The 26,364-nt window shown below is 45.9% G+C and overlaps 1 protein-coding gene across 1 annotated transcript in view; it reads left to right on the top strand.

The window, feature by feature from the left end:
* The window catches only part of LOC119623252 (protein FAM153B-like), a 72,663-nt gene extending 47,488 nt beyond the window's left edge, over positions 1 to 25,175 (top strand). The window contains exons 28-42 of the mRNA XM_073010798.1: positions 1,294 to 1,364; positions 1,798 to 1,828; positions 3,796 to 3,863; positions 4,328 to 4,352; positions 8,956 to 8,990; positions 9,405 to 9,472; positions 9,561 to 9,657; positions 11,074 to 11,709; positions 14,652 to 14,807; positions 14,923 to 15,077; positions 15,954 to 16,082; positions 16,839 to 16,909; positions 23,351 to 23,472; positions 23,621 to 23,788; positions 24,782 to 25,175. Coding sequence (XP_072866899.1) covers positions 1,294 to 1,364; positions 1,798 to 1,828; positions 3,796 to 3,863; positions 4,328 to 4,352; positions 8,956 to 8,990; positions 9,405 to 9,472; positions 9,561 to 9,645 — 383 coding nt within the window. The 3' untranslated portion in view covers positions 9,646 to 9,657; positions 11,074 to 11,709; positions 14,652 to 14,807; ... (4 more) ...; positions 23,621 to 23,788; positions 24,782 to 25,175. The remainder of the gene's footprint in view (positions 1 to 1,293; positions 1,365 to 1,797; positions 1,829 to 3,795; positions 3,864 to 4,327; positions 4,353 to 8,955; positions 8,991 to 9,404; positions 9,473 to 9,560; positions 9,658 to 11,073; positions 11,710 to 14,651; positions 14,808 to 14,922; positions 15,078 to 15,953; positions 16,083 to 16,838; positions 16,910 to 23,350; positions 23,473 to 23,620; positions 23,789 to 24,781) is intronic.
* The last annotated feature ends 1,189 nt before the right edge of the window (positions 25,176 to 26,364 follow it).

The following is a 26,364-nucleotide window of genomic DNA, read 5'->3' as shown; positions in this document are numbered from 1 at the left end:
GGATAAGTACATTTTACAGTGGACTTTGGTGTGGTCACAAATGGGAAACAGACATTGAGAGGTCAGGCTTTTGGCTGCAGTGCTGTGTTAATTTTCTCATCTCCTGGTGAAAAGCAGAAAATGATCAGACATATTATATTGTATTTAATGAGATAATCACCACAATCCTTACATGTGCTGCAGTTCAGCACGCACACCCAAGACACCGCACCACATAAGAACGGAAGGAACAACTTGAGTGTTACCCTGGTACTCATCTTCTCGCTGGAATCTTCTACAGAGCTGGGTTAGAGAGGGTCAGCGCCCCCACCTGCTGCCCCCCAGGGTGGGCTGTCCTAGGGCTGGAGCCAGTGTGAGCATGAGCAGCAGCAGGCCCCACGGCACACACACACTGTGTTAAAAGGAAAGGCCGAAGGATAAACATCACATGCCAAGTAGGAGTCGTCTGTAAATGGTACGATAATTGAGTATTTTCAAATCTCGGTTTGGTCTTCTTTAAAACAAAAGGTTAGTGAATATAGAGAATATTTTAGCTAGAATTGAGTCTTCTCTTTGAAGAAAGGTTGCTTTTTATCTAGTACAAAATGTTCTGTCCGGCCACGGTGTCTGACACCTGTAGTCCCAGCATGGTGGGAGGCCGAGACGGGTGGGTCACCTGAGGTCGGGAGTTCGAAACCAGAGTGACCAACATGGAGAAAACCCGTCTCTACTAAAAATACAAAATTAGCCTGGCGTGGTGATGCATGTCTGTAATCCCAGCGACTCAGAAGGCTGAGGCTGGAGAATCGCTTGAACCTGGGAGGCTGAGGTTGTGGTGAGTTGAGATCGTGCCATTATACTTCAGCCTGCGCAATAAGAGTAAAACTCCATCTGAAAAAAAGGAAAAGGTTCTAGGAGGGACAAAACACACACTGCAGGACATGTGGATCCTGGGGAGGAAATGACCTCGAGGGGATCGAGAAGGCAGGACAAGTTAGCTCAGGTCAGATTAGGAAGGAGGAGCCCTGGATGCTGCAGGGAAACACTGTGTGGTGGGCCCTGTTTGAGATGGGTTAGTTCATGTGCAAGAGGTTGCCTTAGCTAGAGGACCAAGGCCCTGTCTTCTGTGGCCTTCCTGATGCCTTCCTTCACCACTTGCCTTCCCTCACCACCATGGAGGATGGACCGGCAGAGGCTGAGCCTGTGCTGTGAACACACCTTTCCACACACGCCAGCCCCGGGTCCACAACTCCACGACCACCTGAGGGATTCAGTCAGTGGAGCTCATGTGCTTATAGTGACTCTGTTTCCCAGGTAACCTGGAAGATCTGGAGGAGGATTTGCCAGAGCAGACATCCTCGGAGGAAGCCTCAGGGGTTCACATGGTAAAGTCTTCTTTTATCCTCTGAAATGGAAATTTTATTTCTCTCGATTTCTCTCTTGTTTCAATGGAACTAAGATGTATACATCTTACCATGTACATTATAGGTGATTTACAGAATTTCTTGGTGGGCAAATGTCAGAGTTCATTATCAACTAAAACATGGTTTCAGATGGCATCCGCATTTACACACTGTGTGTCAGCAGGCATTTTCCTCAAGAGAAATGCCTTCTTCTTGAGAAGTATTTGGAATTGTCAAACAAAAACAATGGAAAATCTTGTAGAAAAATCTTGTGCCTTTCCACGAATGTCTTCTAGATATCGGGGACATTTTCCCAACCACTGTTTACTATGTGTCTTTTTAATGTCAGCAAGTGAAGACCTGTGCACCCAGGAGACAGCCTGGTCTGACCTCATAGTGTTTTCTTTTTCTCTAGATGCGAGTGGACCCAGCCACACTGGCGAAGAGTACGTATTCAGGGGTCGTCTCTTGGTTGAGGTTTGAAACCTCAGTGTTGCGAAGGTGGTTCTGTTTCACCTGCATTTGCTCAAGGGTCTCTCTTGTTTGAGCTTCCTGTAGAAATGAGATTTGGGAAGTTCGGTTTAAAAAATACAAAGAGTCAGGCCGGGCGCAATGGCTTATGCGTGTAGTCCCAGCACTTTGAGAGGCCGAGACGGGTGGATCATCTGATGTCGGGAGTTTGAGACCAGCCTCACTAACATTGAGAAACCCTGTCTGTGCTAAAAATTTAAAATTAGCCGGACGTGGTTGCGCATGCCTGTAATCCCAGCTATTCAGGAGTCTGAGGCAGGGGAATCAGTGGAGCCCAAGAGGTGAAGGTTGTAATGAGCCAAGATTGTGACATTGAAATCCATCCTGGCAACAAGAGTGAAACTCTGTGTCAAAAAACACAAAAACAAAAAACGACTCCAGTAAACTGGACTCCAGTAGAGTCCAGTAAACGACTCTAACCATGGTACTGTCATCCCAGGAAGCACCAGTGTCATATAAGGTGCGGCGCTACATCAGGGTTTGCAGGGACAGAGGAGCGAGTCTATATGGAATGATTGTGGATGTCTGGTAGCGTGTGTGCATTTCCCCAGAAAACATACTCCCATGTTCACAGCACAACACAAGGATCAATGTTCAAGGAAAATTCCATCACCATTGCACAGTTTGCATAAATCAATCCGTTCATCCTCCACCACAGCTGTCCCTGAAGATAAATTTACCATTCCCCGTCCTCAGATGGGCATGGTGTGGAGACGAATTTCCCAAGCTCTTGTTCTTTTAAATGGAAGAGGCACATGTGACCTTGGGAATGAGTGGAAGGTTAATGCCATGGGCTACTACCCGGAATTTGTCACAAAGCCCTGGTATAATTTCTTGCTGGGCCAGGTTGTTCCAGCACTTCTGTGTGTGTGTGGGAGAATGAAAACCTATTCGGATCCCAAACACTGTCATGACTGGGTGGTGTCAGTGGTCAGCTCACCCAGGGTTGGTTTGAGCAGGTACATTGTACAGTGGGCTTCAGTATGATCATTAACATAAAACACAGAGTCCACAGGCTTTTGATCTATAGCAGTGAGGTCATTCCTCAGCTCCTGTTGGAAAGCAGACAGTGATGAGTGGCATATTCTATTGTATTTAATGAAATTATCACTGCACATCTTAGAAATTCAGTAGAACCCAATCCCAAGACACGGCATCCCATAAAATCTCAAGGATCAACCTGGGTGTTAGCCTGGCACCCATTTTCCCTGCTGGAATCTCCTGCATAGCTGGGCTGGAGAGGGTCAGTGCCTCGCCCCCGTCCCCCTCGCTGCTCCCATGACAGGCTGTCCCGGTGCTGGAGTCAGTGTGAGCATGAGCAGCAGTGAACCCCACGGGGCACACACTTTGCGTTAAAAAGGAAGAGTGGAAGGACAAATCTCACAGGCTAGGTAGGGGTCATCTTTAAATGGTAGGATAATTGGGTATTTTCAAATCTTGGTTTAATTGCCTCATCACAAACAGTTAGTTAATGAAATCTTTTGGCTAGATTTAAATCTTTTTCAAGAAAGGTTGCTTCTTATTCAGTACAAAACCTAGAAGTGGTGATATACAGAGCAGCAGCACATGTGCGTTCTGAGGAGGAAATGACTTTGGCAGGGATCAATAAGAGGGCACTTGAGCTCAGGTCAGATTAGGAAGGAGGAGCCCTAAGAGGCTGCCGGGGACACACAGCTGCACTATGTGGTGTGCGCTGTTTGAGATTGGCTATTTCACGTTTACGAGGTGGCCTGGAGCTAGAAAGCCAAAGGCCCTGATTCCCTCTCTTCCCTGCCTCTATCCTGTTCTGCTGTCCTCCTCCCCCACCCACCTCAAGCAATGTTACTGAATTGTTCGTGAGCAACACCACCAAGGTGCTGACGGTCACTCTGTGTCCTCCTAGTTCCGCCGGGACATCTGCAGGCGTGGTCCAGTGACAGCGAAGACGAGGAGGACCCAGAGGATGTGGAGGTCAGGCCGCCTGGATTTGTCTGAGAAAAACTGCTTTCTTAGCTTTATTTTATTTGGATGAAATTAAGATACGAGAATGTGACAACATATATCTTAGATTAGCCTACACAATGTCCTTGGGATGAGCTTTAAGTGAGAGTCTGTTCCCCACTGAGGGTTGACTTAATACAGAGGGAGAAAGTGACAGCATCCACCACACATTGTGGGGCAGTGAGCTTGTGCCTTTACCAACTTTGTTCTCTTTCGAACAAAATCACTTACTGGCCAACCAACATGGACTTGAGAGGAAATGTCCTCTGAGAAAAATGTGTCTTTACTGTGATTCGATTTGCTCTGTTCTTTTGGGTTCCTTTGAACACTGGTTTCCATCTTGTTTTCTAATGTCACTAAGTGAAGAAAAGTCCTGTGCACACAGGACACAGCAGGGTCTGATGCTCATAGCAATTTATTTTCTGTCTTTACAGAGATCCTCAGGAGTTACAGAAAAGGGTACGTATTGCAGAAGCCCTCCCATCCTGATGAGTCACCCAGATGACGAGGAATGTGCCACGGTCTCGCTGGCCTTCCTGTGGACAGGCAGCCTGAGTGGAGCTTCCTCTCATGGATGAGGACCTAGGCTGTGATGGGAGGGAGGGATGGTTGTTGTAGATAGAGCATGATGGTCACATTCTGCAGTCCCTGGGAGCAACTGCATTCTCTGAGCATGGGGTGAGCTTGTGCGCATTGATTTGCTGCGTGTCTTTTTGAATTCACGTGGTGAGTGTCCAAAATACATAATGCCAAGGTCATGTAGAGGCCCAGCCTCTATCATGCAGCCTCCTCCTGGTTTCCGTGTTCTGTGCTCAGGAAACACAGCATCATGAAAAGGTAACCAAAGGGCTTGCCCTAGGGTGTGAGTGGCAGGACGAGCACTTACCTTCCTAGGAGGATGGAGGGTGACTCATGCATTACGAGGTGGGGAGAGACAAATGTGGCTGTGGGACAGCAGAGGCTCCAGGATGTCCCCATTGAACCCACCGTGGACAAAGGTTTTTGTTTGCTCCTGAAGGCCTTTGCAAGAAACAAGTCAAGGTGGTTGGCTTAAGGTCATATGAAAATAAAATTAACCCAGTTCTGGATTGAGTTTCTTTTAGGAGCCCGCGTTTGGTGGAAATACATTGTATGTGAGTTGAATTTGATTGCTCTGTAGATGTCCATACTTAACCCACATTTTAAAAGAATGAGGCTGCTGTGATTTTAAAATGTCCCTCACTAACCTCAGAAATTATCTCCTCATAACCCAATTCCACAGTCATCTCTAATCTTCAGAATACAGTTTTTTTGTGTGTGGTATTCGGGGCCTTCTGCTGTGTGTGATCAAAGGCACAAATCAGCGTTACCAACACTGAGGTTCTAAGAATTCCCCGACAGCTGCCCAGTGGGCTCTGTGAGAGAGACAGCAGGTACTGCCTTGGCCTGGGCCTGAAAAGGAACACAATTTTGAGGAGCAGAAGGAAGGCATGAGGGCAGCAGAGCCACGGGGGGAAGCCGAGGTGCAACATCAGGAAGTCAGTTCTTCGTCATCACCTGGGCGTGGCCGGGATGTTCATATTCCAGCTGAGGGAGAACGGGTCGAGCTCCGACTTCATAGCTGGCGTTAGCACTGTCTGCCCGTCTTCTTGAGAGCCTGAAGAGAGAAGCTAGTTTGTTGTTTCTTGTCTTCTCTATTTTCTGTATGTTGATGGCAGTGGCACCACCAGAAATTAATGAGAGGCAGAGAACAGGAGTGAGTTCCCGAAATAGCCAGTGTGGCCCAGAGAGGACATGATCGGCAGGGATGGACTTCAGGGTCAGGCCAGACACAGAGCAGTTCCCAGGCCTGGTCTCTCTGGCTGGGACAGAGATCAGCTCTTACTTTTCACCTGCTTCTGGGCGTGGCCTGACAGCTGGTCCTCGTGTAGTTGCTGTTAGCCAAGTGTGATTTGGCCGGAATCCTGTGTGACTGAAGGGAGTGTCAGCTTTCAGGCAGGATGGCTGCCCCACACTGTAGTTGCAGGGGAGGTGAGAAGGGACCCTGCTTCAGTGCAAGGTGAGCTCAGCAAAAGGAGCGGAGTCCAGGTGGTCCTTGCAGCTTTCCCGTGTGACCCTTGAGACATCACTTCGCCTGTTTCTCTGAGATAGTCTTGGAATTATTAGTCTCAAACTCTGTTTTGTTTTACTTATGTGTAGAGGAATCCTGGCCGTGGCTGGTCACTGGGAGGGCAAGGACTATGTCCTCCTCGTTCCTTCTCATCCCAGAGCTCAGAGCTCAGCCCTGGGCAGCCCATCTTGGGCCCCAGTAATGATCCAGTGCTTCCAACCCCCTTGCTGAGATCCAGCGCCAGTGTGAAAAGGCTCTCTGCTCATCCCCTTCAATCTGTTGTTTCTCATGGTAATCTGGAAACCTGAGTGGGTTCTGATCCAAGGTCACAGGAGAATAGGGGGGCTCCTGAAGTCACTGAAGTTTCCCCTCATTCTACTCTGGCTGCCTTGGTTCAGCTTTTCTCCTTGCAGAAGATGCTCTCTTTCTGTTGATGAGTCCTCCTCTGCTGGACCAGGCGTTTTCATTCTTGTTGTGGCATCCCCTTCACATCACAGGGGACCTGGAGCTTGTGCCTGTGCCCCTGAAGTACCCAGCCATGAATGATCAGATCAGAGCAAACCACTCTGCCAGGAATCAGCAAGGGGGGAGAGTCACATCTCCCTCACCTTTGGGTTTAGACCTGTGCATTCCATTGTGGTCCTCCATGGCATATGTGCCCATTCATGTTTAAATAAGTGAAAAATTCATAACCTTCTCACAAGAGCCATACTATAAGTTCTCAGCTGCCAAATGTCTGCTCTTAAGAGAGCATCTCCATTCTCCCTGAATCACCTGGGAAGCAGCTGCTGTGAGTCTGGCCCACATTCTGTTCACTGCACTCACCTGACTCAGTGCATGTGCATCAAGGCTGGAATCTCGGGTTCTCAGATTGGAGGTAAGAGATCCTCTGAGCCAGTGTCGGTGAACAGTTGAAAGGGATTATTCGGGTTCTCTGTCTCACCTGAAGGCTCCCAACTGTGACCAGGGCCTTCCTAATGGCCCCTGAGTTCACAGAGCCCAGGGAGAGTCACCGTGGACTGAGCAGTAGTGCTGATGTTTGTGTCTCTGTACTTGGGCTCATGGGCACCACCTCTGGATCCATCCAGGAGGAAATAGACTGGTCAGGTAGGGACCAACACTCCAGGGTTGACCAGTGAGGAGGGTTCTTGGGGATTGGGTGACACTTGTTTTGGAGCCTAGGATGGGATCAGTGAAGTGACTAAATATGAAAGGAAATAGGTGTAGAAGTGTGATTTGGTTTATGTATCTTAATGAGAAAATTGTAAGAGTTTTGTTCTCATGAGCTTTGTGTGAGTTGTGTTGTCACCATCATTTCTTGCTCTGGTGTTTAAAGATTACATTTTGCAAAGACCAGATCAGTCCTGCCTTTGCCACAGCAAGCACCAGAGCCCTGGGTTTGATGAGGCAGCGTTTTGTTGTGAATGGAGATGACAGGATGAGTGTGCAGGTGTAACGCTGAGTGTGGGGTGGGACACAGCCTCTCACAGGTGCTACGTGATCCTGAAGACAAAGTCTTTCATACGTGTGCCAGGAGCTGAAAGGAGCCCACCCTCTTTCTCTACACTCTTGGGACCTGCAACGGCATCTTCCTGTTCTGTCCTCAGCGTCTGCTGCTGCTCTAAGGGTGCTCCCTGGGTGGGATGACACAGGGAGTCCTTCCTCTGGGATTCCTGCGTGTGCCCCAGCATCCTGGAGTCCTCAGGGCGGAACACTTGACTGAGCACAGTTTTGGCCTCCACTCCTCACCCAATCCCATCCAATCCCAAATCCGTGGGCTTTGAATGAAACCTACATTGGCTTTCATTGGAGAGGCCCGAGTCCAGCTGTGGCTCAAGGCCCTCTGTGGCTGGCAGGAATCCTCGGGGATATGTGTGGAGGGGCTGCTGTGTTGCTGTAGGCAGTGGCTCTCGCCCTCCCTGTAGCCTGGTCCCTGGAATCCACTGGGCCCAGGGCAGAGCCTCTTGGGTCACTTGTCTTGTGACACCCTCGTCTCTGGCCCAACAGCCTCGTCCTGCTCCCCACACTCCAGTCAGGCCCAGCTTGTTCTCTGTGTCAGGCCTGCCAGGTGCCCACCCTCCTAGTCTTCCCACAGCTCAGGCAAACCCTGGGAGGCCCCCTCATTTCTGTGCTGACAACTGCTGGCCTCACCTGCAGATTAAAGCAACTGGGACAAGAGGCTTTATCTTGAATTCTGTTCCATTGTTTCCAAATACTCAGAAGCTGGTGGGATTCGTTTGACGACTGAATATTTTCCAAGTCTCTAGGGTCATTCCAGGCATAGAACAGTCACTGTATCTGTGACGTCATTCATCATCAGCTCCCACAGCCCCCAACACAACCCCAGGCCTGTGGACATCGGTTATGATCGCCTCCCACGGGCCCCAACACAACCCCAGGCCTGACTGAATCTGTGGCATTGGCCATCATTGCCTCCCACAGGCCCCAACACAACCCCAGGCCTGGGCAGGTGCTGCCGACCCAGGGTGTGATCCGTGTGTTGACTGGAGGCTGGCAGTGCAGCCTTGGCCTTCTTTCCGATGTTCTTCTATTGGAGACCAGTAGGAATGGTGGAGGTCCACAAGGAGGAAGGAAATGGGATTCATGAAGGAACAGAAGCAGGCCCTACAGGAGGAGGAGGGAGGGATTCCACGTCATGCACGACACTGTGAAGAGGGCGGCCGCCTCTTGGAGGAACAGAATGACATGGCTTCCCCTCCCTTGGCTGTTATGGAATATGAGGGCTGGGAAAGTGTGTGGGAAGTCGGAGGTCCCTCCCTCGTAGCACAGAGGAAATGATACGGGCTGTGGAGAAGTCTCCAGAAATGGGCACATCAGAGGCTCTGGGGTTGGCTCCACAGCCCTGGGACAGCGGAGTCTGAGGGGTTCTCTCGACAATAACTCTCCCTTTTCCTTCTTATGGCCGCCCCCATCACCGCTTCTCCTCTGGACACTCTGATGCTTGCTTCCCAGAACTGGAAGACTCCACCATTACAGGCCACCAGCAGGTAATTGATCTCCTCTTATATGCTCTCTCTCTTTTATCCTCTTTCTGACTCCTGAGCTCCTTTCTTAGCTCTGGTCCTTTTCCTCTTTCCTCTCTTGTGATTGTTCTGAAGGACCTGGTCTTATCCCACAGTTGAGGTCCTCGGGTCTTCAGTGTCGATAAAACCCCTCCCCAGCCCTCCTGCCTGCTGCCTTGGCATTGCCCTGTTTACTGGCCCCCAGGCTGCAGCTTTGAATCTTGCTGAACAACCCTTCAGGGTCCAGGGAGGGGCTGGGGTGGGGTCAGATGAGCTGGACCCCACCATGCTGGAGGGACTCCCAGTGACATCTGGGTCTGCTCTGGGCACTCCCTGCCCAGATAGGACTTTTCCTGCACTGGCGTCTCTGGACATACACAACTGTTCTCCTTCTCACAGGTGTCAGCATGTTCCTCCTCTGCATCTGCAGAAGCAGCAACAGAAAAGACAAAAGTGGAAGAGGAAGAGTGAGTGTGCGGCGGGCAGAATGATGAGGGAAGCAGACACGTGCCCGTGTTCTTTATGGCTACGCTCACTTTCTTGTTGTCCCATCAGGAAAACCGGGAAGAAAACCAAGAAGCCCAGGAAGAATACCTGGCGGAATGTCCTGAACCGCTGGGACATTTTTAATATATTTTAGAGACCCCTGAAGGTAAGTGAAGAGATGCCCCGAGAACATCCTCCAGGAAACACACCCAGAGCAGCCCCTGAGCCAGCTGGGCTGAGCCTGCCACAGGCTGCTTAGTGAGGGAGACACTGGGGTGCTGGTCGGGCCACCGTGTGCAGGATACCAGGGGCTGTGCACTGTGTTATTTGCTGCAGTGACACGTCAGCTCACCAGCATCTCATTTGGGGGGACCCAGCTCTGTCCCCCCAGCCTCTTGAGGCCAACAGGGAGTATCACTAGTTCATCCTGAGGAGACTCTAGGGTTGACCATGAATCGCCCCCAGTTCAGGCCTCCTGGGAAAGGTGTGAGAAGGTGAGAAGGATGGAGCATCCCCAGGCTCCTTGTCACACGAGCACGCAGCCCACACGGCCCAGTATTGCCCAGTATTGAGGCCAGCGGGCACTCAGTAGGTCCTGGCATCAAGCAGGGGACATGGCAGGATCCAAGAAGCACTGAAATGTGCCCAGTCCTAGGGGTCCTTCGGCCTCTGGGGGCCTGGGGACCTGGAGTGACCTCATGGCCCCATTTTTCAAGATGAGGTTGGAGGCTTCTGTATGTAGAGAGCACTGGCTTGGGCGTCAGTGGTTCTGTATCTGTGCCAAATGCCAACAAAACAAACCCCTGAAGACATTTCAGGGCCATGCTCACTTGGGAAGGGTTGAGGGCATGATTCAGGGAGCCTCTGTTTTTTAAATCTATTTTCCAATCTTGAAATCAGGCACACATATAAACGTCTGTTTGTGTGTATCTATACACTGTTTTTCACTCTTTCAAATGTATGTCTTCTGTAACCCTATTATTATAGAATATACTAAAGTGAGAAATTTGTCTTACCAAAGCGTAATTTTAAAAATTACAATACAAAGACAGGTCTGGTGGGGATGTTAGAAAGACCAGGTCTTACTAGGCAATACCAATGACGTGCTCCAGGCAGCTGTGCATGTTCAATGTGCAGCTCTTCTGTCTGGATGGCACAGAGGATCTGGGTGGCAAGGCAGGGTCACCACCCCCACCCTGTGTCATGAGACCTCCTGCTCCCCTTAGGGCCCAGGGCTCTGCCTGTTGATCCTGGAATCCTCAAAATCCCCCCGTTTCTCTGTGTCTGTTTTACTCTCCAGGGAACCAGCCCCCTGAAGGTGCCTGTGTGAGCGCCCAGGTTCAGTTCTTCCTCCATGACACTTACAGACACTCTCTGTGGACAGATAACCCCTCAGCAGAGAGCAGCCCACAGGCCTCAGTGTCTTGGCATCTGAGTAGACCTGACTGTGGGGAGCTCAGGGGCCCAAGGTCACCTTCCAGGGCCCGAGGAGCTCTCTGAGACCTGCACGACCCCAGGGAGCCCCTCCTCCCTCCGCCTCTGTGCCTCCCCAGTGACCCTTGCACCTCTGTCTGTGTTGCAGATTCCACGAACACCAGGAAGGGGCCTGATGTGGGGATGTCAACTTGGCTCAGACTTGATGTGGATCGTGATTGTTTTGGGAACTATGTTACTCTGAAAACTTTTATAATCTTTGCTTAATTTGTTTTTAAATATTTTCCTGGCTGGGCACGGTGGCTCGTGCCTGTAATCCCAGCACTTTGGGAGGCCGAGGCGGGTGGATCACCTGGGGTCAGGAGTTCGAGGCCAGCCTGGCCAAGGTGAAACCCCGTCTCTACTAAAAACACAAAAATTAGCTGGGCATGCTGGCGGGCGCGTGTAATCCCAGCTACTCGAGAGGCTGAGGCAGGAGAATCGCTTGAACCTGGGAGGCGGAGGTTGCAGTGAGCCAATGGAGATCATGTCACTGCACTCCAGGCTGGAGACAAAAAAAAAAAAAAAAAAAATTCTGACTTTAACCTCTGTTTTTTAGAGGGTACAAATTGTTCTTTTGTTGTTTCCATTTTACATTTTTTTCTGAAGTTATATTCCAATTGTTTTCATTCTTTCTGAAGTTTTGTTCACTCAGTTTTGAGTTTTTGTAATTTTGATAGACGACTTTTGTGCTTTCATTTTCTTAATTACTTTTACCTCATTTTTAAAACAAATCCATAGTACGGTAAGTTACATCAAGATGGAGTATTTTTGTTTTGTAGTGGTTTATATTCTGGATGTATTTTACATATATAAGTGTTAATGGCCTGGTGCAGTGGCTACTGCCTGTGATCTCAGCAGTTTGGAAGACCAAGGTAGGAGGATTGCTTGATCCCAGGAGTTTAAGACCAGCCTGGGTAACATAGCGAGACCTCATCCCTATAAATAGAACTTTTTAAATTAGCTGGGCATGGTGGCATCTGTCTGTAGTCCCAGCTACTTGGGAGGCTGAGGCAAGAGGATTGCTCGAACCCGGGAGGTTGAGGCTGCAGTAAGCCATGACTGCACTCCAACCTGGTGGCAGAGCGAGACCCTGTCTTTAAAAAAAAAAAAAAGTTTATTAATATCAGTTAGAAATCTAGTTGTTCATTGCAGAACCAAACCAGTTTATAGGAGACATGAGCACTGGGAGGGAAATGTTAACGTTTTCACTCCGGGCCTTGAATCCTAGCCAGCAGCTGTGTGTCCTTCAGGGTTCTGTGGTTCCTGGTCCCAGAGAAATCACTCGCTCCAATGTAACAAGCGAAGAGTTCTTTAGGTGATAGCCGCTGGGCCCAGCCTTGCTGTCGTCTTTGCTGTCTCGTAAGCCTCGTGTTGCTCACGTTCAGTTGTGTGTGAGTGCACTGACTGTACCATGAGCTTCTCCAAGCACGTGCAAGCAATTTGAGAGGATGTTTTATCGGGTGGGTCAGGTGAGGGAGATAACAGGGAGCAAGAAGGAGAGTTATTAATTCATGTGAAACTACCAGCCCTTCGTCGCCTAACTTGTGATTTACAGACACTGAGCACACTGCAGGTTGAGAAGGTGCTTGGTCCTTTTTGTAGCCTTACCCTGTGCTCTTTAGAGCTGTGAGTGTGCTGCTTTTTCTCACCATTTTGTTTCTTGTAGAGTTTTGTCCTTGATACTGGAAAACATTTTGAAGACAAGACTCTAGACTCTGAACAGTGGCCTATGCCACGCTAGTTTATTGGAAAATGAGAAACTTACATTACTGACAAGCTTGGAAGATTTTTCTGTCCTGCAATGGCCTGTGTTTCCCTAGTCTTTACCTTGCCACTCTGCTTTATTCTCTTTTTGTGTGGCAGTAGTTATGATGCCAACTTTTGGGGTTTCTTTGTCCTCCTCTTTTCTTCCTACCTGCCAGCATTCAAATGGCCACTTCTATTAAGTGATGGAATTCAGGAATGTATTTCTGTATATTAATCCTGATACGGTTTCACTCATCCCTCTGTTTAACATTTAGGGTACAAAGTAGTCACTGGGAGGTGCCACTCAGTATACAGCACTGTGTTTAGAAATTGAGGGAGCCATGAAATATTGAGCCTCTGCTCTCTGAGACCTCAGCCAGGTGCAAAGAGGAGATGCAGAACCGCATTTCAGGTTGTGTTATGTACACCCAGCAGCACCAAAATGTGCCTGGGAATCATGGGGGTCAGAAATTTCGAGGCAGGTATGGCTGAGGCTTTATGAAAAAAGATGGGGTCTGTGCCAGGCCTTAGACGTGGGAGAAGGAGGGTGTGTCAGGAAGCAGAAAGAGCATCACCAAAGTGCTGCTGTGGGGCACGTGGGCCTTGTTTGGGGAACAGCAGCGGCTTTGTGTGTCAGGTTTGCCGCACCTGTGGGAGGCTGCATTGGTAAATAAGCCCCACGAAGTAGACTGGGGTCACTTAAATTAAAATTAAAAGTATATATGGCTTTGAAGGCCAGCTGAGTGATATTAATAGAAACTATAAACAGTATCACATTTATTGAAGACAGCTTTTGCTGCCAAAGGAGTTTTTGAACTTTTTTGGATTGTGTAGTTGGTGGGTAAAGAATTATTGACCTAAATGTATCCGATCTTTGAGTGTTTTAATATGCTAGATTATTGGAGGTGAAATGGCTAAGTCAAAGGCGATGAGTGTTTTTGAGACTCTTAATGTTAATTGCAAAATGAACCTCTAAAAAGGCAGTGCCAACTTAGACCATGACTGAGAGCTCTTTGTTTTATCTTGTCCTGCTGAGCTGGGTGTTACAACATTGAAACCTTCTGCAGTGTTTTCTTTCTTTCTCTCTCTGTCTCCTCCCTTCATCCCTTTCTTTCTTTTACTTCTCTTAGGATAGGCTCTTCTGTACTTTTTTGATAGAGGTAACCATTTGTCACACCATTTTCCATAGGGCCTGCTGTCTTCCCATTCATTGGTGACGGCACATTTATCCTACCCTAAGCTTTGATAATGTGTCAGGATCTTTCTGTCCTGTCCTCTCAAAGAGGTTAAGTATTTTTTATAATGACTTATAACTGACTGAAGTTATAATAGTTTTCTAATGTCAAATATAAAAATAGGCTGGGTGCGGTGGCTTACCCCTGTAATCCCAGCACTTTGGGAGGCCAAGGCAGGTGAAACGCTTGAGTCCAGGAGTTTTGAGACCAGCCTGGACAACATGGGGAAACCCCATCTCTACAAAACAAAAATGAAACAAAAATTATCTGGGTGTGGTGTTGCAGGCATGTAGCCCCAGTTACTCAGGAGGCTGAGGTGGGAGGATGGCTTGAGCCTGGGAGGTGAAGATCGCAGTGAGCTGAGATCACACCATTGCACTTCAGTCTAGGCAACAGAATGAGACTCTGTCTCAAAAAAAAAATGTGTACACTTTATTGACTCATTTATGTCTGATCGGTATTTTTGATTACAAATTGTTTAGCCACTACTTTAAAGCTTGCTTTATTTTTTTCTGAATTTTATTGACTCATTTATGTCTTAGTGTTTTTTATTACAAATTATTTATTGTTTAATCACTACCTTAGAGCCTGTTTTATTTTTTCTGAATTTTATTGACTCATTTAGGTCTTAGCCCTTTTTATTACAAATTATTTATTGTTTACTCACTACAGCCTGTTTTATTTTTTCTGAATTTTATTAAAGGATGATATTGATGATGAAATGTCTTATGATGAACATTTAGAGGTTTATTTTGAACAACTGGCAATTCCAGGAATGATGGAATAAAACATATGAAGTAGAAGGACTGGAACCTCCATAAAAAAATACTTTAAGTTACCTACAAGTGATCCTAGTCAGGTATGTTACAGTCTTAATGGCTTTTCAGAAATTTGACAGAAAATTACTATTGATCTCATTGGATGTTTACATGAATTTTAAGCCTTTGGTTTTCTTTTAACTCTGTTTTTCACAGGTATGAATTGATAAGAAATACCTGCACCTTTCCTCCTTCCTATCTTTCCCTTGCCTACAGAAAATTAAAAAGTAAAACAACGGACATCTACATATTCTTCATTCAGATTAACATGTTGCTAGCATTTGCCACCTCTGCATTTTCTTTCTCTTTCTGTAAGTACTTTCTTCTCTGAATCATTTGAAAGTAAGTTGCAGAGAGCATGATGTTTTACCCCAACACTTCAGCATTTATCTCTTGCGAATAATGACGTATTTCTACATAATTACAATTCTACCATCTAACTATAATATAGTAATTTAATGTACAACCCATATTCAGGTTTACCTAATTGTCTCCGAAATGTTCTTTATTTTTGGTTTACACCCACAGTGTAATGAAAGATTAACCTTGCCTTTGGTTGTCATGTCCCTCTCTTCATTTACTTTGGAGTAGTTCTTTCAATACATGAAACATTTTGGAAAATCTAGGCTCTTTGTTTTGTACAGTGACCCATAATCTGATATATCTGATGGTTTTCTTCTTCTCCTGACTAGAATAGATTAAGCATTTTGGCAAGAATACCGATTGAACAGTGTTCTCATGAGTGGATTCAGATTAAACAGAGAATAATGCCTAATCCAGATTAGGCAGTGTTGGGTACTTATTGCCTCACACCGGGGGATGTTTGAGTCTGTTTGTCCCATGATTGATGAAGCTATGTTTCATAATTTTGGTTGAGGTGGTGTCCACTGGACATCTCCTTGTGAAGGGAGCTTTCCCCTTTGTTCTTAGTCCTGTGGGACGAGACATCAAAGCACTGTGAACGTTTTATTCCCCGGCAACCTTCATGAGCTGGTTTCAGTGTCATTGCTGAAGCCTCTTGGAAACATCGATTACACCTGTGGTTCCAATGGTGATTTTTTCTCATTCCTTTTACATTGATTACCTGCCTCCTTCAATGAGGTAGATGTTGTCTGCTCCCCATGTTTTCCCCTTCAAAATGTTTAATTTTAATTTAAATGATTAATACAGCTAAGTTATTTCAACAGGCAAATGAAAACAGTAAAGTGGCAGTTTCACCCAGAAAATAACAGCGCTGGTTGCTCATGGCTCACACTCTTCTGAAACGACTCAGGAAGAGCCTGAGGAAGGCCATGTTGTTTGTCTACCTGGGACTAGTAAGTATAGAAATAGGATTCCTTTGTTCTTAAAGTTTAGCTTTGACTTTACTTTTAAAATATAATTTCTTTGGTATGATTAAGCTCATGCCTGTAATCCTAGCATTTTGGGAGGCCAAAGAAGGAGAATTGCTTGAGCCCAGGAGTTTGAGACCAGCCGAGGCATCATAGGGAGACCCCCCCCCCCCCCCCACACACACACACACCACACACCCCGGAAGTGGTGGCATGCAACTATGGTCCCAGCTACCTGGGAGGCTGATGTTGGAGGATCATTTGGGCCCAGGAGGTGGAGGCTGCAGTGAACCATGATTGTGCCACTGCACTCCAGCCTGGATGACAGAGCAAGACCCTGTTTCACAAAAGAAGAAGAAGGAGACCATCTGTTAGTCTTCTTGATTTTTGTAAAATGTGATATGTGATGGTTGATAAGCTTTATGAATATGTCAGTCTGTGGCCATTTAATTTTGAACTAAGGACTTGTTCTATTACAGCACAGTAATCATTTTACTAATTAGTGACTATTTGTCATTGAAAACAATACATTTAGTTTTAATACAGTTGAGTACTCACATATTTCTGGGGAAACTTGGTCAGGACATTTCAACTGAGAATTGTCAGGCACCTTCTCACTGATAAGCGTGCTGCTCGGTGGTGCAGCTCACGTGCAGACGACTCCCTTCATGTAATTTAGTAGGAAAATAACAGAAATACTTGTATATAAAGTAAAGCAAAATTCTGGTTATTGAATCACAGCACCTACTGAAGGAAGTTCTCAAGTTCTGATTGAGTTCTAAAAGTTTTTTGAAGATTGGAATTCTTCATATGTAAGTAAAAACAATTTCTGATGACCCATTTCTAGTCCATCTTCTAAAGAAGTATTTAATCTGGGCCGGGTGCGGTGGCTCACACCTGTAATCCCAACACTTTGGGAGGCTGAGGCAGGTGGATCACGAGGTCAATAGATCAAAACCCTCCTGGCCAACATGGTGAAACCCCGTCTCTACCAAAAACAAAAATTAGCTGGGCATGGTGGCACATGTCTGTAGTCCCAGCCGCTTGGGAGGCTGAGGCAGGAGAATCCCTTGAACCCGGGAGGTGGAGGTTGCAGTGATCCAAGATTGCACCACGGCACTCCAGTCTGGTGACAGAGCGAGACTCCAACTCAAAGACAAACAAACAAAGTATTTAATCTGAGCTGGGCATGATGGCTCACTCCTGTAATCTCAGCACTTTTGGAGACCAAGGCATGAGGGTTACTTGAAACCAGGAGTTGGACACTAGCCTAGGCAACAAAAGCAGGACCCCATCTCCACAGAAAACTTAAAAATTAGCTGTGCAGGAGGCTGAGCTGGGAGGATCACTTGAGCTTAGGAGTTGGAGGTTACAGAAAGCTGTGATCATGCCACTGCACTCCAGGCTTGATGACAGACAAAACTAACAAAGTGTTTAATCCATAAGATGACCACATTTATAGGAGCCTCCTGGCAATCTTAGCCTGGAGCCATGAAGGAAGACAGCGTGTGAAAGCAAGTGCAGGCTGGCCTCTGGCCGCTGAGGATCAGGACAGGATGTGGAGTGAACATCTACATCAAACTTTATTGCTTGGATTGGAAAAAAAATTCCTATCTGTAGATCAGCCTTAAAATATATCCTTCCATAAAATATTATCTTTCCCATATTTTGAGGCCATGCTATTGGTGCTACCTGAGGGAACAGTATTGTGTCCTTGATTTGATGAGATCAGTAGCTTTCTTATCTTACTGAATGACATCCACAGAACTCAGGAACCCACAGAACTCAGAAACAGAAGCTACATATTAAGTGAATTTGTATCTTACTTGTTATGATATTACTGTGTATAAGAAATAGAGATGGTGGGCTGGGCACGGTTGCTTACACCTGTAATCCCAGCACTTTGGGAGGCTGAGGTGGGTGGATCACGAGGTCAGGAGATCGAAACCATCCTGGATAACATGGTGAAACCCCGTCTCTACTAAAAAAATACAAAAAATTGTATAAAAAAATACAAGAACTACAGGCACCTATAGTTCAAGCTACTCGGGAGGCTGAGGCAGGAGAATGGCGTGAACCCGGGAGGCGGAGCTTGCAGTGAGCTGAGATCTGGCTGCTGCACTCCAGCCTGGGCGACAGAGCAAGACTCTGTCTCAAAAAAAAAAGAAAAAAAAAAAGATGACCAGGTGCTATGGCTCATGTCTGTAATCTCAGCACTTTGGAAGGCTGAGATGGGCAGATCACAAGGTCAGGAGTTCGAGACCAACCTGACCAACATGGTGAAACTCCGTCTCTACTAAAAAAAATACAAAAATTAGCAGGACCTGGTGGCATGCACCTGGAATCGCAGCTACTTGGGAGGCTGAGACAGGAGAATTGCTTGAACCTGGGAGGCAGAGGTTGTAATCAGCCAGATGCCACCACTGGACTCCAGCCTGGTGACAGAGCAAGACTCTGTCTCAGGAAAAAAAAAAAAAAAAAAATGAAATAGAGGGTTTTCCCCCCAACTGACGTCAGCTGGGGGGGGGTTTCTGGTGCTTGGTGCTATCAGGTGTTGAAAGTGCTCCCTACCTAAAAAGGAAAAATCTCAAAAATGAAATTATCAAGGGAATTGTAGGTATCAGCTTTATATTTGTATAAGTTATTATAGAGTTGGATTTTAAGAGTTTTGCCTGCTTCAGACTTCTCCCATTGTGTGTTTTTTTTTTCTTTTATGTATATCTTACTACCTATTATTTCATAAACATTATTCACTTATTAGAATCTGTCATTGTCCTCTGCTGCATTTCTTCAGTGGTCAGGACCATCCATGGGTTCCCCACCATCCAGCATTTTCTTCTAATACTGTTATAGTTTTACTAACTATGCTGTGAGTTTTGCATGTGGGTTACTTTTTTCTCACTCAGACCCACTTTTCCAGTATTTACTAAAAGAATTCTTACTTTTTTGCTTTATTCTGTACATCTCTGTTTTGCACATATTAAATTTTTAATTTTAAATTGTAAAGTATATGTAACGTAAACTTTACCAGCTAATCATTTTTAAATGTACAGTTCAGTAATGTTAAGTACATTTTTCAGGGTTGTTCTGTGTTTTGGCTTCTTTGGACTACATTGAAAGAATTGTCCTGGACCACACATAAAATACACTAACACTAATGATAGCTAATGAGCTTCAAAAAGAAAAAAGCTCTATGCATACATCTCATATTTTGTTTTGACATGAGCTTTGGTGGACACATTTCAACCCTAGCAGTCAGATCTAAGATTCCCAGTTGAAAGGATTTCCCCACTTAGTACTTCGACTTAATCAACCCTGCTGCCTTCTGGCCTCCAAGGTTTCTGGTAAGGAATCTACTGATAGCCGGGCACGGTGGCTCACGCCTGTAATCCCAGTACTTTGGGAGGCTGAGGTGGGTGGATCACCTGAGGTCAGGAGTTTGAGACCAGCCTGGCCAACATGGTGAAACCTCATCTCTGAAACCCAGGCTGAAAAGTTAGTGGGGCGTAGTGGCAGGTGCCTGTAATCTCAGCTACTTGGGAGGCTGAGGCGGGAGAATTGCTTGAAACCAGGAGGCGGAGGTTGCAGTGAGCCAAGATTGGCCATTGAATTTCAGCCTGGCAACAGAGGGAGACTCTGTCTCAGAAAAGAAAAAAAAAAAAGAAATCTAGTGATAATCTGACTGAGGATCCTTTGTATGTGAGAAGTAGCTTCTCCCTTGTTTCATTCAAGATTCTTTGTCTTCCTTTGTATGTGAGAAGTAGCTTCTCCCTTGTTTCATTCAAGATTGTCTTTTGATACTTTAATTATAATGTGTTGGGTGAGATACTTTGAATTGATCCTATTTTGAGTTTGTTGAGCTTCTTGGTTTTTGTGAAAGTAAGTTTTAATAGAGGCAGGGTCTCATGGCTGGGCGCAGGGGCTCACGCCCGTAATCCCAGCACTTTGGGAGGCCGAGGCGGGCGGATCATCTGAGGTCGGGCGGTTGAGACCAGCCTGACCAACATGGAGAAACCCCATCTCTACTAAAAATACAAAATTAGCCAGGCGTGGTGGCGGGTAACTGTAATCCCAGCTACTTGGGAGGCTGAGGCAAGAGAATCGCTTGAACTCGGGAGGCGGAGGCTGCAGTGAGCTGAGACTGTGCCCTTGCAACAAGAGTGAAACTCCATCTCAAAAAAAAAAAAAAAAAAAAAAGACGGTCTCACTCAGTCACCCAGGCTGAAAGGGCTCAAGCAGTCCTTTCGCATGAGCCTCCTGAGTAGCTGAGATTGTATGTGCACACCACCCTACCAGCTTTTCATTTTAACTATGGTTTTTTTCATAGAGACAGAGTCTCACTGTGTTTCCCAGGCTGATCTTGAATTCCTGGCCTGTAACAACCCTTCCACCTTGGCCTCCCAGAGCACTGAGTGTACAGATGGGAGCCCCCATGCCAAGCCTTGGATATTTATGATGTCTTAATATTTTAAATCAAACTTGGGAAGTTTCTTAGATTTTCATTATTTCTTCAGATGTTCTTTTCTTGCCTCTGTCTGTTCTGTGATTCTTATAAACTGATTTGGTCCACTTGATGCTGTCCCACAGGTCCCTTAAGCTCAGTTGATGTTCCTGCAACCATTTTCCTTGTGTTTCTGACACAGGATTATTTCAATTGTTTTGTCTTCAGATTTGCTAATTCTTTCTCTGCTTGGTCAAATCAATCCCTTCTACTAATTTTTTTTTTTTTTTGATATGGAGTCTCACTCTGTAGCCCAGGCTGGAGTGCAGTGGCGCAATCTCTCTGCAACCTCCACCTCCCAGGTTCAAGCAAATCTCCTGCCTCAGCCTCCCAAGTCACTGGGACTACAGGTGCCGCCACCACACCTGGCTAATTTTCATATTTTTAATAAGACACGAGGTTTCACCGTGTTGCCCAGGCTGGTCTTGATCTCCTGACCTCATGATCTGCCCACCTCAGCTTCCCAAAGTGCTGGGATTACAGGCGTGAGCTACCGTGCCTGGCCCCTTCTAGTAATTTTTTTTTTTTATTATTTCAGGTATTTTAATTTTTAATTGCAAAATACTTTTTGATTTCTTTTTATAATTATCTCTTTATTGAGGTTCTTATTTTGCTCACAGGTAATTTTCCTTTAGTATCCATGTCTTTCTTTAGCTCTTTGGGCATCTTTAAGAGTTGTGGTTAAGTTTTTGTCTAATAAGTATGTCTAATATCTGAGTATCCTCAGGTGTATTTTATATTCACTTACTTAGTTCCTTTGAATGGGCCATACTTTCCAGTTTCTTTGTGTGCCTTGTGATTTGTTTTTGTTATAAACTGGATGTTTCAAACTTAATGTGATAACTCAGGAAGTCAGATTCTCCTTTTACTCCAGGTTTTCCTTGTTTTGAGACGGAGTCTTGCTCTCTCACCAAAGCTGGAATGCAGTGGTGCAATCTTAGCAAGAATTCAGGATTGATTCTCTGGAGCCAAAGGAATTGTTCATAAATTCTGGGGAGGAAATGAGGGTTACTGGAGGGAGTGTTTATTAGAACTATTTCACTAAGAGTCTGATTTTGACATACAGATGTAAGAAGTCACAGTTAATTTTTTTTTTTTTTGGACTTAACTTTGGAAGTGAAATGTTATCTTGTTCAGTGTAGTGAATTTTTTAAAAATAAAAATACTTAGGAGAGGTGGATCTTCCTTTCTGGATTGTTCAGGACTTTTGAGAGTATGACTGAAGTTGAAGAGTAACTGACTTATTTATTAAACAGAGGAACAAGACTGAATCATGGAAAAATGATCTGTTATTCAGAAGTTTTATTTTGGTATAAGTTACAAAGTTTTATTTGCATTCACATTACTGGATCTAGGGAAGACTAATAAAAAGCTGAGTGTATTTCCTGAGTTGAAATTGTAGGTGTGTCTTGTGACAGTTTGTAAGAAAGACAAGTGGAGTCTCCTCTGCTTCAGCAAAGCTGCTTGAACACGAACCTTCCTGAAACTTTCATGCAAGTTGGTGGGAGCATCCCTAATTGTAATACGGATTTTCAAGGATGTGTTTATTCTGTAAAATAAAGTGCTGTTATGCTGTAAGTTTTAGGAGGCAGGAGTTTTTTATCTTTTGCTTATTAATATGTCACTGATGGTTAAACAGTATGTAACACAGAGTAGGTGTTCAGTAATAATGAAAAAATAAAATGTCATTTCTGTGTTGTTTTAATTTGGATTTATTAGTAAGGGCAACATATTTGACTATTAGTTCTGATGATTAAAAGCTAGTGAGCATTAAGGAAAGAAAAGGTTCTGCGTGGACTTTGAAGGTCGTCTCTATCAATTTGAGGTTGAATGGGAAGAATAGTTTTGTTGAGGTCCTTTAGCTGTGTTATGTGTTATGAGTACTTTTTTTTTTACTCAGGCAAAAGAAAATGTGTGTGTGTTAAATCCAGTCAGCCCTCTTTATCTGTGGGTCCTGCATTCTCACTTTCTGCCAACCTCAGATCAAAAATCTTCCAGAACAAAAGGATGGTTGCATCTGTACTGAACATGTACAAGCTTTTTTTCTCGTCATTATTCTTTATGCAATAAAGTATAACAACCATTTATGTAGCATTTCCATTGTATTAGGTATTGTGAGTAATCTAGAGGTCATTTGAAGGATATTGGAGGGTGCGTCCAGGCTGAAGGCAAGTACTATGGCATTTTATGTCAGGGACACCTACAGATTTTTGTGTCCAGCCATGGATCCTGTACAGTTGAACATTTCCACACGCTGAGGGTGTGATGGGTCTGGGTTGGGTTGGTCCACCATGTTCGAGGAAGTGTGCCCATCATGATTTTACACCCTTGTTGTAAACTTTGGATATGTCTATTTTGATATTTAAAACATTTTCAGATTAAGTCTGAAAATGCCAGTATATTAATATTTTAAAATGGAATTGAGAAGTCATTATTATAATAATAGAATTCATTATTAGAACTTTCTAATAGTAGAAAGGAAGTCTATTTATTTTATAAAATTGTCAGTTCATCTTAAGATCTAATAGTCTTTTGCAATTAACAGCAACTTAATTCAGACTACCTCAAAAGAAGAATTTAACATTGATTTTTGTAGGAAAAAAGCAATTTTAAAGTAGCCTGGGAAAACTTAGGTAAGTTTTCCTTAATCCTGACTCTTAATTTGTGGCTAGAAGTGGCAATGATATGAACATAAGTTGTGCTATTTATTAATTTACTGCTTTTCATAAATCAGCCCCTTTTATGTAATTAGGTAAAAAGAGAAAAATACATTCTTGATTTTGGTGACTAGAGTTGTGGACGCCGGAAAGCTCTGCCACTAAGATTGATGAACCAGACGCGTGTCACTGGCCAGTCACACTGATTCTTAATGCTGTAAGTATGAACATACAGTTAAAAAAAAAAAATCTGTTGTTAGAATACATCATCTTATGAAATGAAAAGATTTGGTTAAGGAGTTTTTGAACAAATTTCACATTACACTACTGGCTTTACTAAATCTGAGTCTTGTATTTCTGAACAGGGCACCATGGCCTGGCACTGTCACGTTTTCCAGGGAACCTGCCCGAGCTCCTGCAGAAGCTGCTCCTCGGGCCGATGGAGTCCCTTAGCTGGTAGGCCCTTCTTTAGTCACCACAGGATGCCTGCTGACTGAACAGGAAGGAGAGGATGGGCTTTGAATAAAACACAGGTAAGTTTCCCAACTGCTTTTCTTTGATTAAGATTTCAATCTTGGCTGGGCATGGTGGCTCACGCCTGTAATCTCAGTATTTTGGGAGGCCAAAGTGGGCAGATCACAAGGTCAGGAGATTGAGACCATCCCTGGCCAACATGGAGAAACCCTGTCTCTACTGAAAAAATACAAAATTAGCCAGGCGTGGTGGCACATGCCCATAACCCAGCTACTCGGGAGGCTGAGGTAGAAGAATCACTTGAACCCAAGAGGTGGAGGTTGCGGTGAGTGGAGATCATGCCATTGCAATCCAGCCTGAGCAACAAGAGCAAAACTCCTTCTCAAAAAAAAAAAAAACAAAAACAACTCCTCCGAGTTGCACATGGCTTGTCCGCGTGTCCCCTGCTTGGCTACAGACTGTGTGCTCAGTCTGCTCTTAGGACCTTTATGCAAGTGTCTGGCCTGCATCAGTGTGAATGCTTGTTCTTGGAATGCTTGCCCACAGCTCCCCTGGGTTGACTTCTTTTGGGAAGCTCTCGAGTAGCTGGGATTACAGGCATGCACCACCACGCCCGGCTAATTTTCTGTATTTTTAGTAGAGACGGAGTTTCTCCATGATTTTCATTTTTTAAATGCTTTTTTGAGATTTGTTTTGTGGCCTAAAATGTGGTCTATCCTGGAGAATGTTTTGTGAGCTGATGAGAAGAACGCAGGTTCTGAAGTTGGTGGGTGAAATGTTCTGTAATTACCTGTCAGGTCCCTCTGACTTCTATTTTGGTGTGTAAGTCTGGTTTTCGTTGCTTTTCTGCCTAGAGGGTGTGTCTGTTGCTAAAAGTGGGTGTTGGAGTCCCCAGCTATTGTTGCCTGTCTCTGTTTTTCGATGACTCTTACTTTAATAACTGGGGCTGCTGCGTCAGCTGTGTTTACATTGACAACTGTTCCACCCTCTTGCTGAATTGATCCCTTTATCATTTTATAATGACCTTTATTTTCTATTTTTGTGCCTTGTAGACTTAAAGTCCATTTTGTGTGACAAGCATAGCAGTGGTGATTCCTTTCCTTTCTGATCTTCACCGAACCTCGCTTTTTCACACTCACCGAAATGTCTACTTAAAGCCACGGCACCTCTTTGAATTTTCACATCTACCGTATGGTGATGGTAGATTTCCTTTTCATCTGTACTCTGAAGGAATCCGAAACAGGCATTTTTACAAGTCTAGGAAGGAAACAAAAATCTATGTGTCAAAAGAATGAACATAGAAAATAACATGTCCTGGTTAACAAAAGTTCTCATTGTAAAGTGTTATGCACAAGATATGGAATTTTATGTGCCATAAATGAAGTTGTCTTGTCTAAAACTACTTTTAAAAATTACATGTTACTTTAATAAAGGTATTTTTGAGAATTTGGTGACTTCTTATTTCCTAGACCTCTTTAATTTCATATTAAATTCCAGCATGAATTTTAATGCTGGATTTTAATGGATTTTAATGGATTGTGTGGTTGTCTAAATGTTAAGAGTCTGAAGACCTCAAGTGGGCAGGAGCTGGGCAGGGGCAGGATCACGATGCAGGCAGGACCAGGGTGCAGTGTGGATGGGCTCCGGTAGGAACGGGGTGCTGGTGGGGCAGGGGTGGGGGTAGGTGTGGGGGGCGTCAGAGCACGGTGCTCCTAGGAGTGGGGTGGGGCACAGTAGGAGCAGGGTGTGGATAATACTGAGGTGCTGGCACGGCAGGGCGTGGGTAGGAGCAGAGGGCGTGTAAGATTGGGCTTCTGGCGAGGCGCGCGTGGGTAGGATGGGGTGCTGCAGGACGGGTAGCAGTTGGGTGTTGGCGGGGCGGGGCGTGGTTAGGACCGGGACGCGGGTGGGTGGAGAGTGACGGCAGAGCAGGGCGTCGGTAGGAGCGGGGTGCTGGTAGGAGCGGGGTGCCGGTAGGAGTAGGGTACAGGACGCGCTTAGGAGCAGGGTGCTGGCGGCGCAGGGCACGGGTAGAAGCGGGGTGGGGACGGAGCAGGATGCTGATGGGGCGGGGCGGGGTGCTGGTGGGGAGAAGCGCGGGTAGGAGGGGGTGCTGCAGGATGGGTAGCAGTTGGCTGTTGGCGGGGTGGGGTACGGGTAGGATGTGGTGCTGCCGGGCAGGGCAGCAGGTAGGAGAAAAGTCCAGGTAGGTGCCAGGTGCTGCAGGTTCGGACTCAGGTAGAAGCGGGGTACAGTAGGAGAAGGGTGGCAGCTGGGCCAGGCCCAGGAAGGGGCAAAGTGTGGGTAGGAGCAAGGTGCTGGCGGGGCAGGGCACAGTTAGGACCATGGCACAGGTGGGTAGAGGGTGATGACAGGGCATTGGTAGGAGCCGGGTGCAGTAGGAGCAGGGTGCTGGTGGCACAGGGCACAGGTAGAAGTGGGAGCGAGTGGAGCAGGGTGCTGATGGAGCAGGGTGCTGGCAGGGAGAAGCATGGATAGGTGCAAGGTGAAGGTAGGATCGGGGTGCTGGAGAGCGGGACAGGGTGTGGGAGGGGCAGAGTGATTGTGGGGTGGGGCCACAGGTATGATGTGGTGCTGAGAGCCCGATGTGGGTGGAGCAGCGTGTGGGTAGGAG

The sequence above is a fragment of the Chlorocebus sabaeus genome, chromosome 23, assembly GCF_047675955.1.
Source record: "Chlorocebus sabaeus isolate Y175 chromosome 23, mChlSab1.0.hap1, whole genome shotgun sequence".
In the NCBI taxonomy this organism is placed as follows: Eukaryota; Metazoa; Chordata; class Mammalia; order Primates; family Cercopithecidae; genus Chlorocebus; species Chlorocebus sabaeus.
Note: the sequence above shows the minus strand (reverse complement) of the source record. Positions and strands in the feature narration are given on the sequence as shown.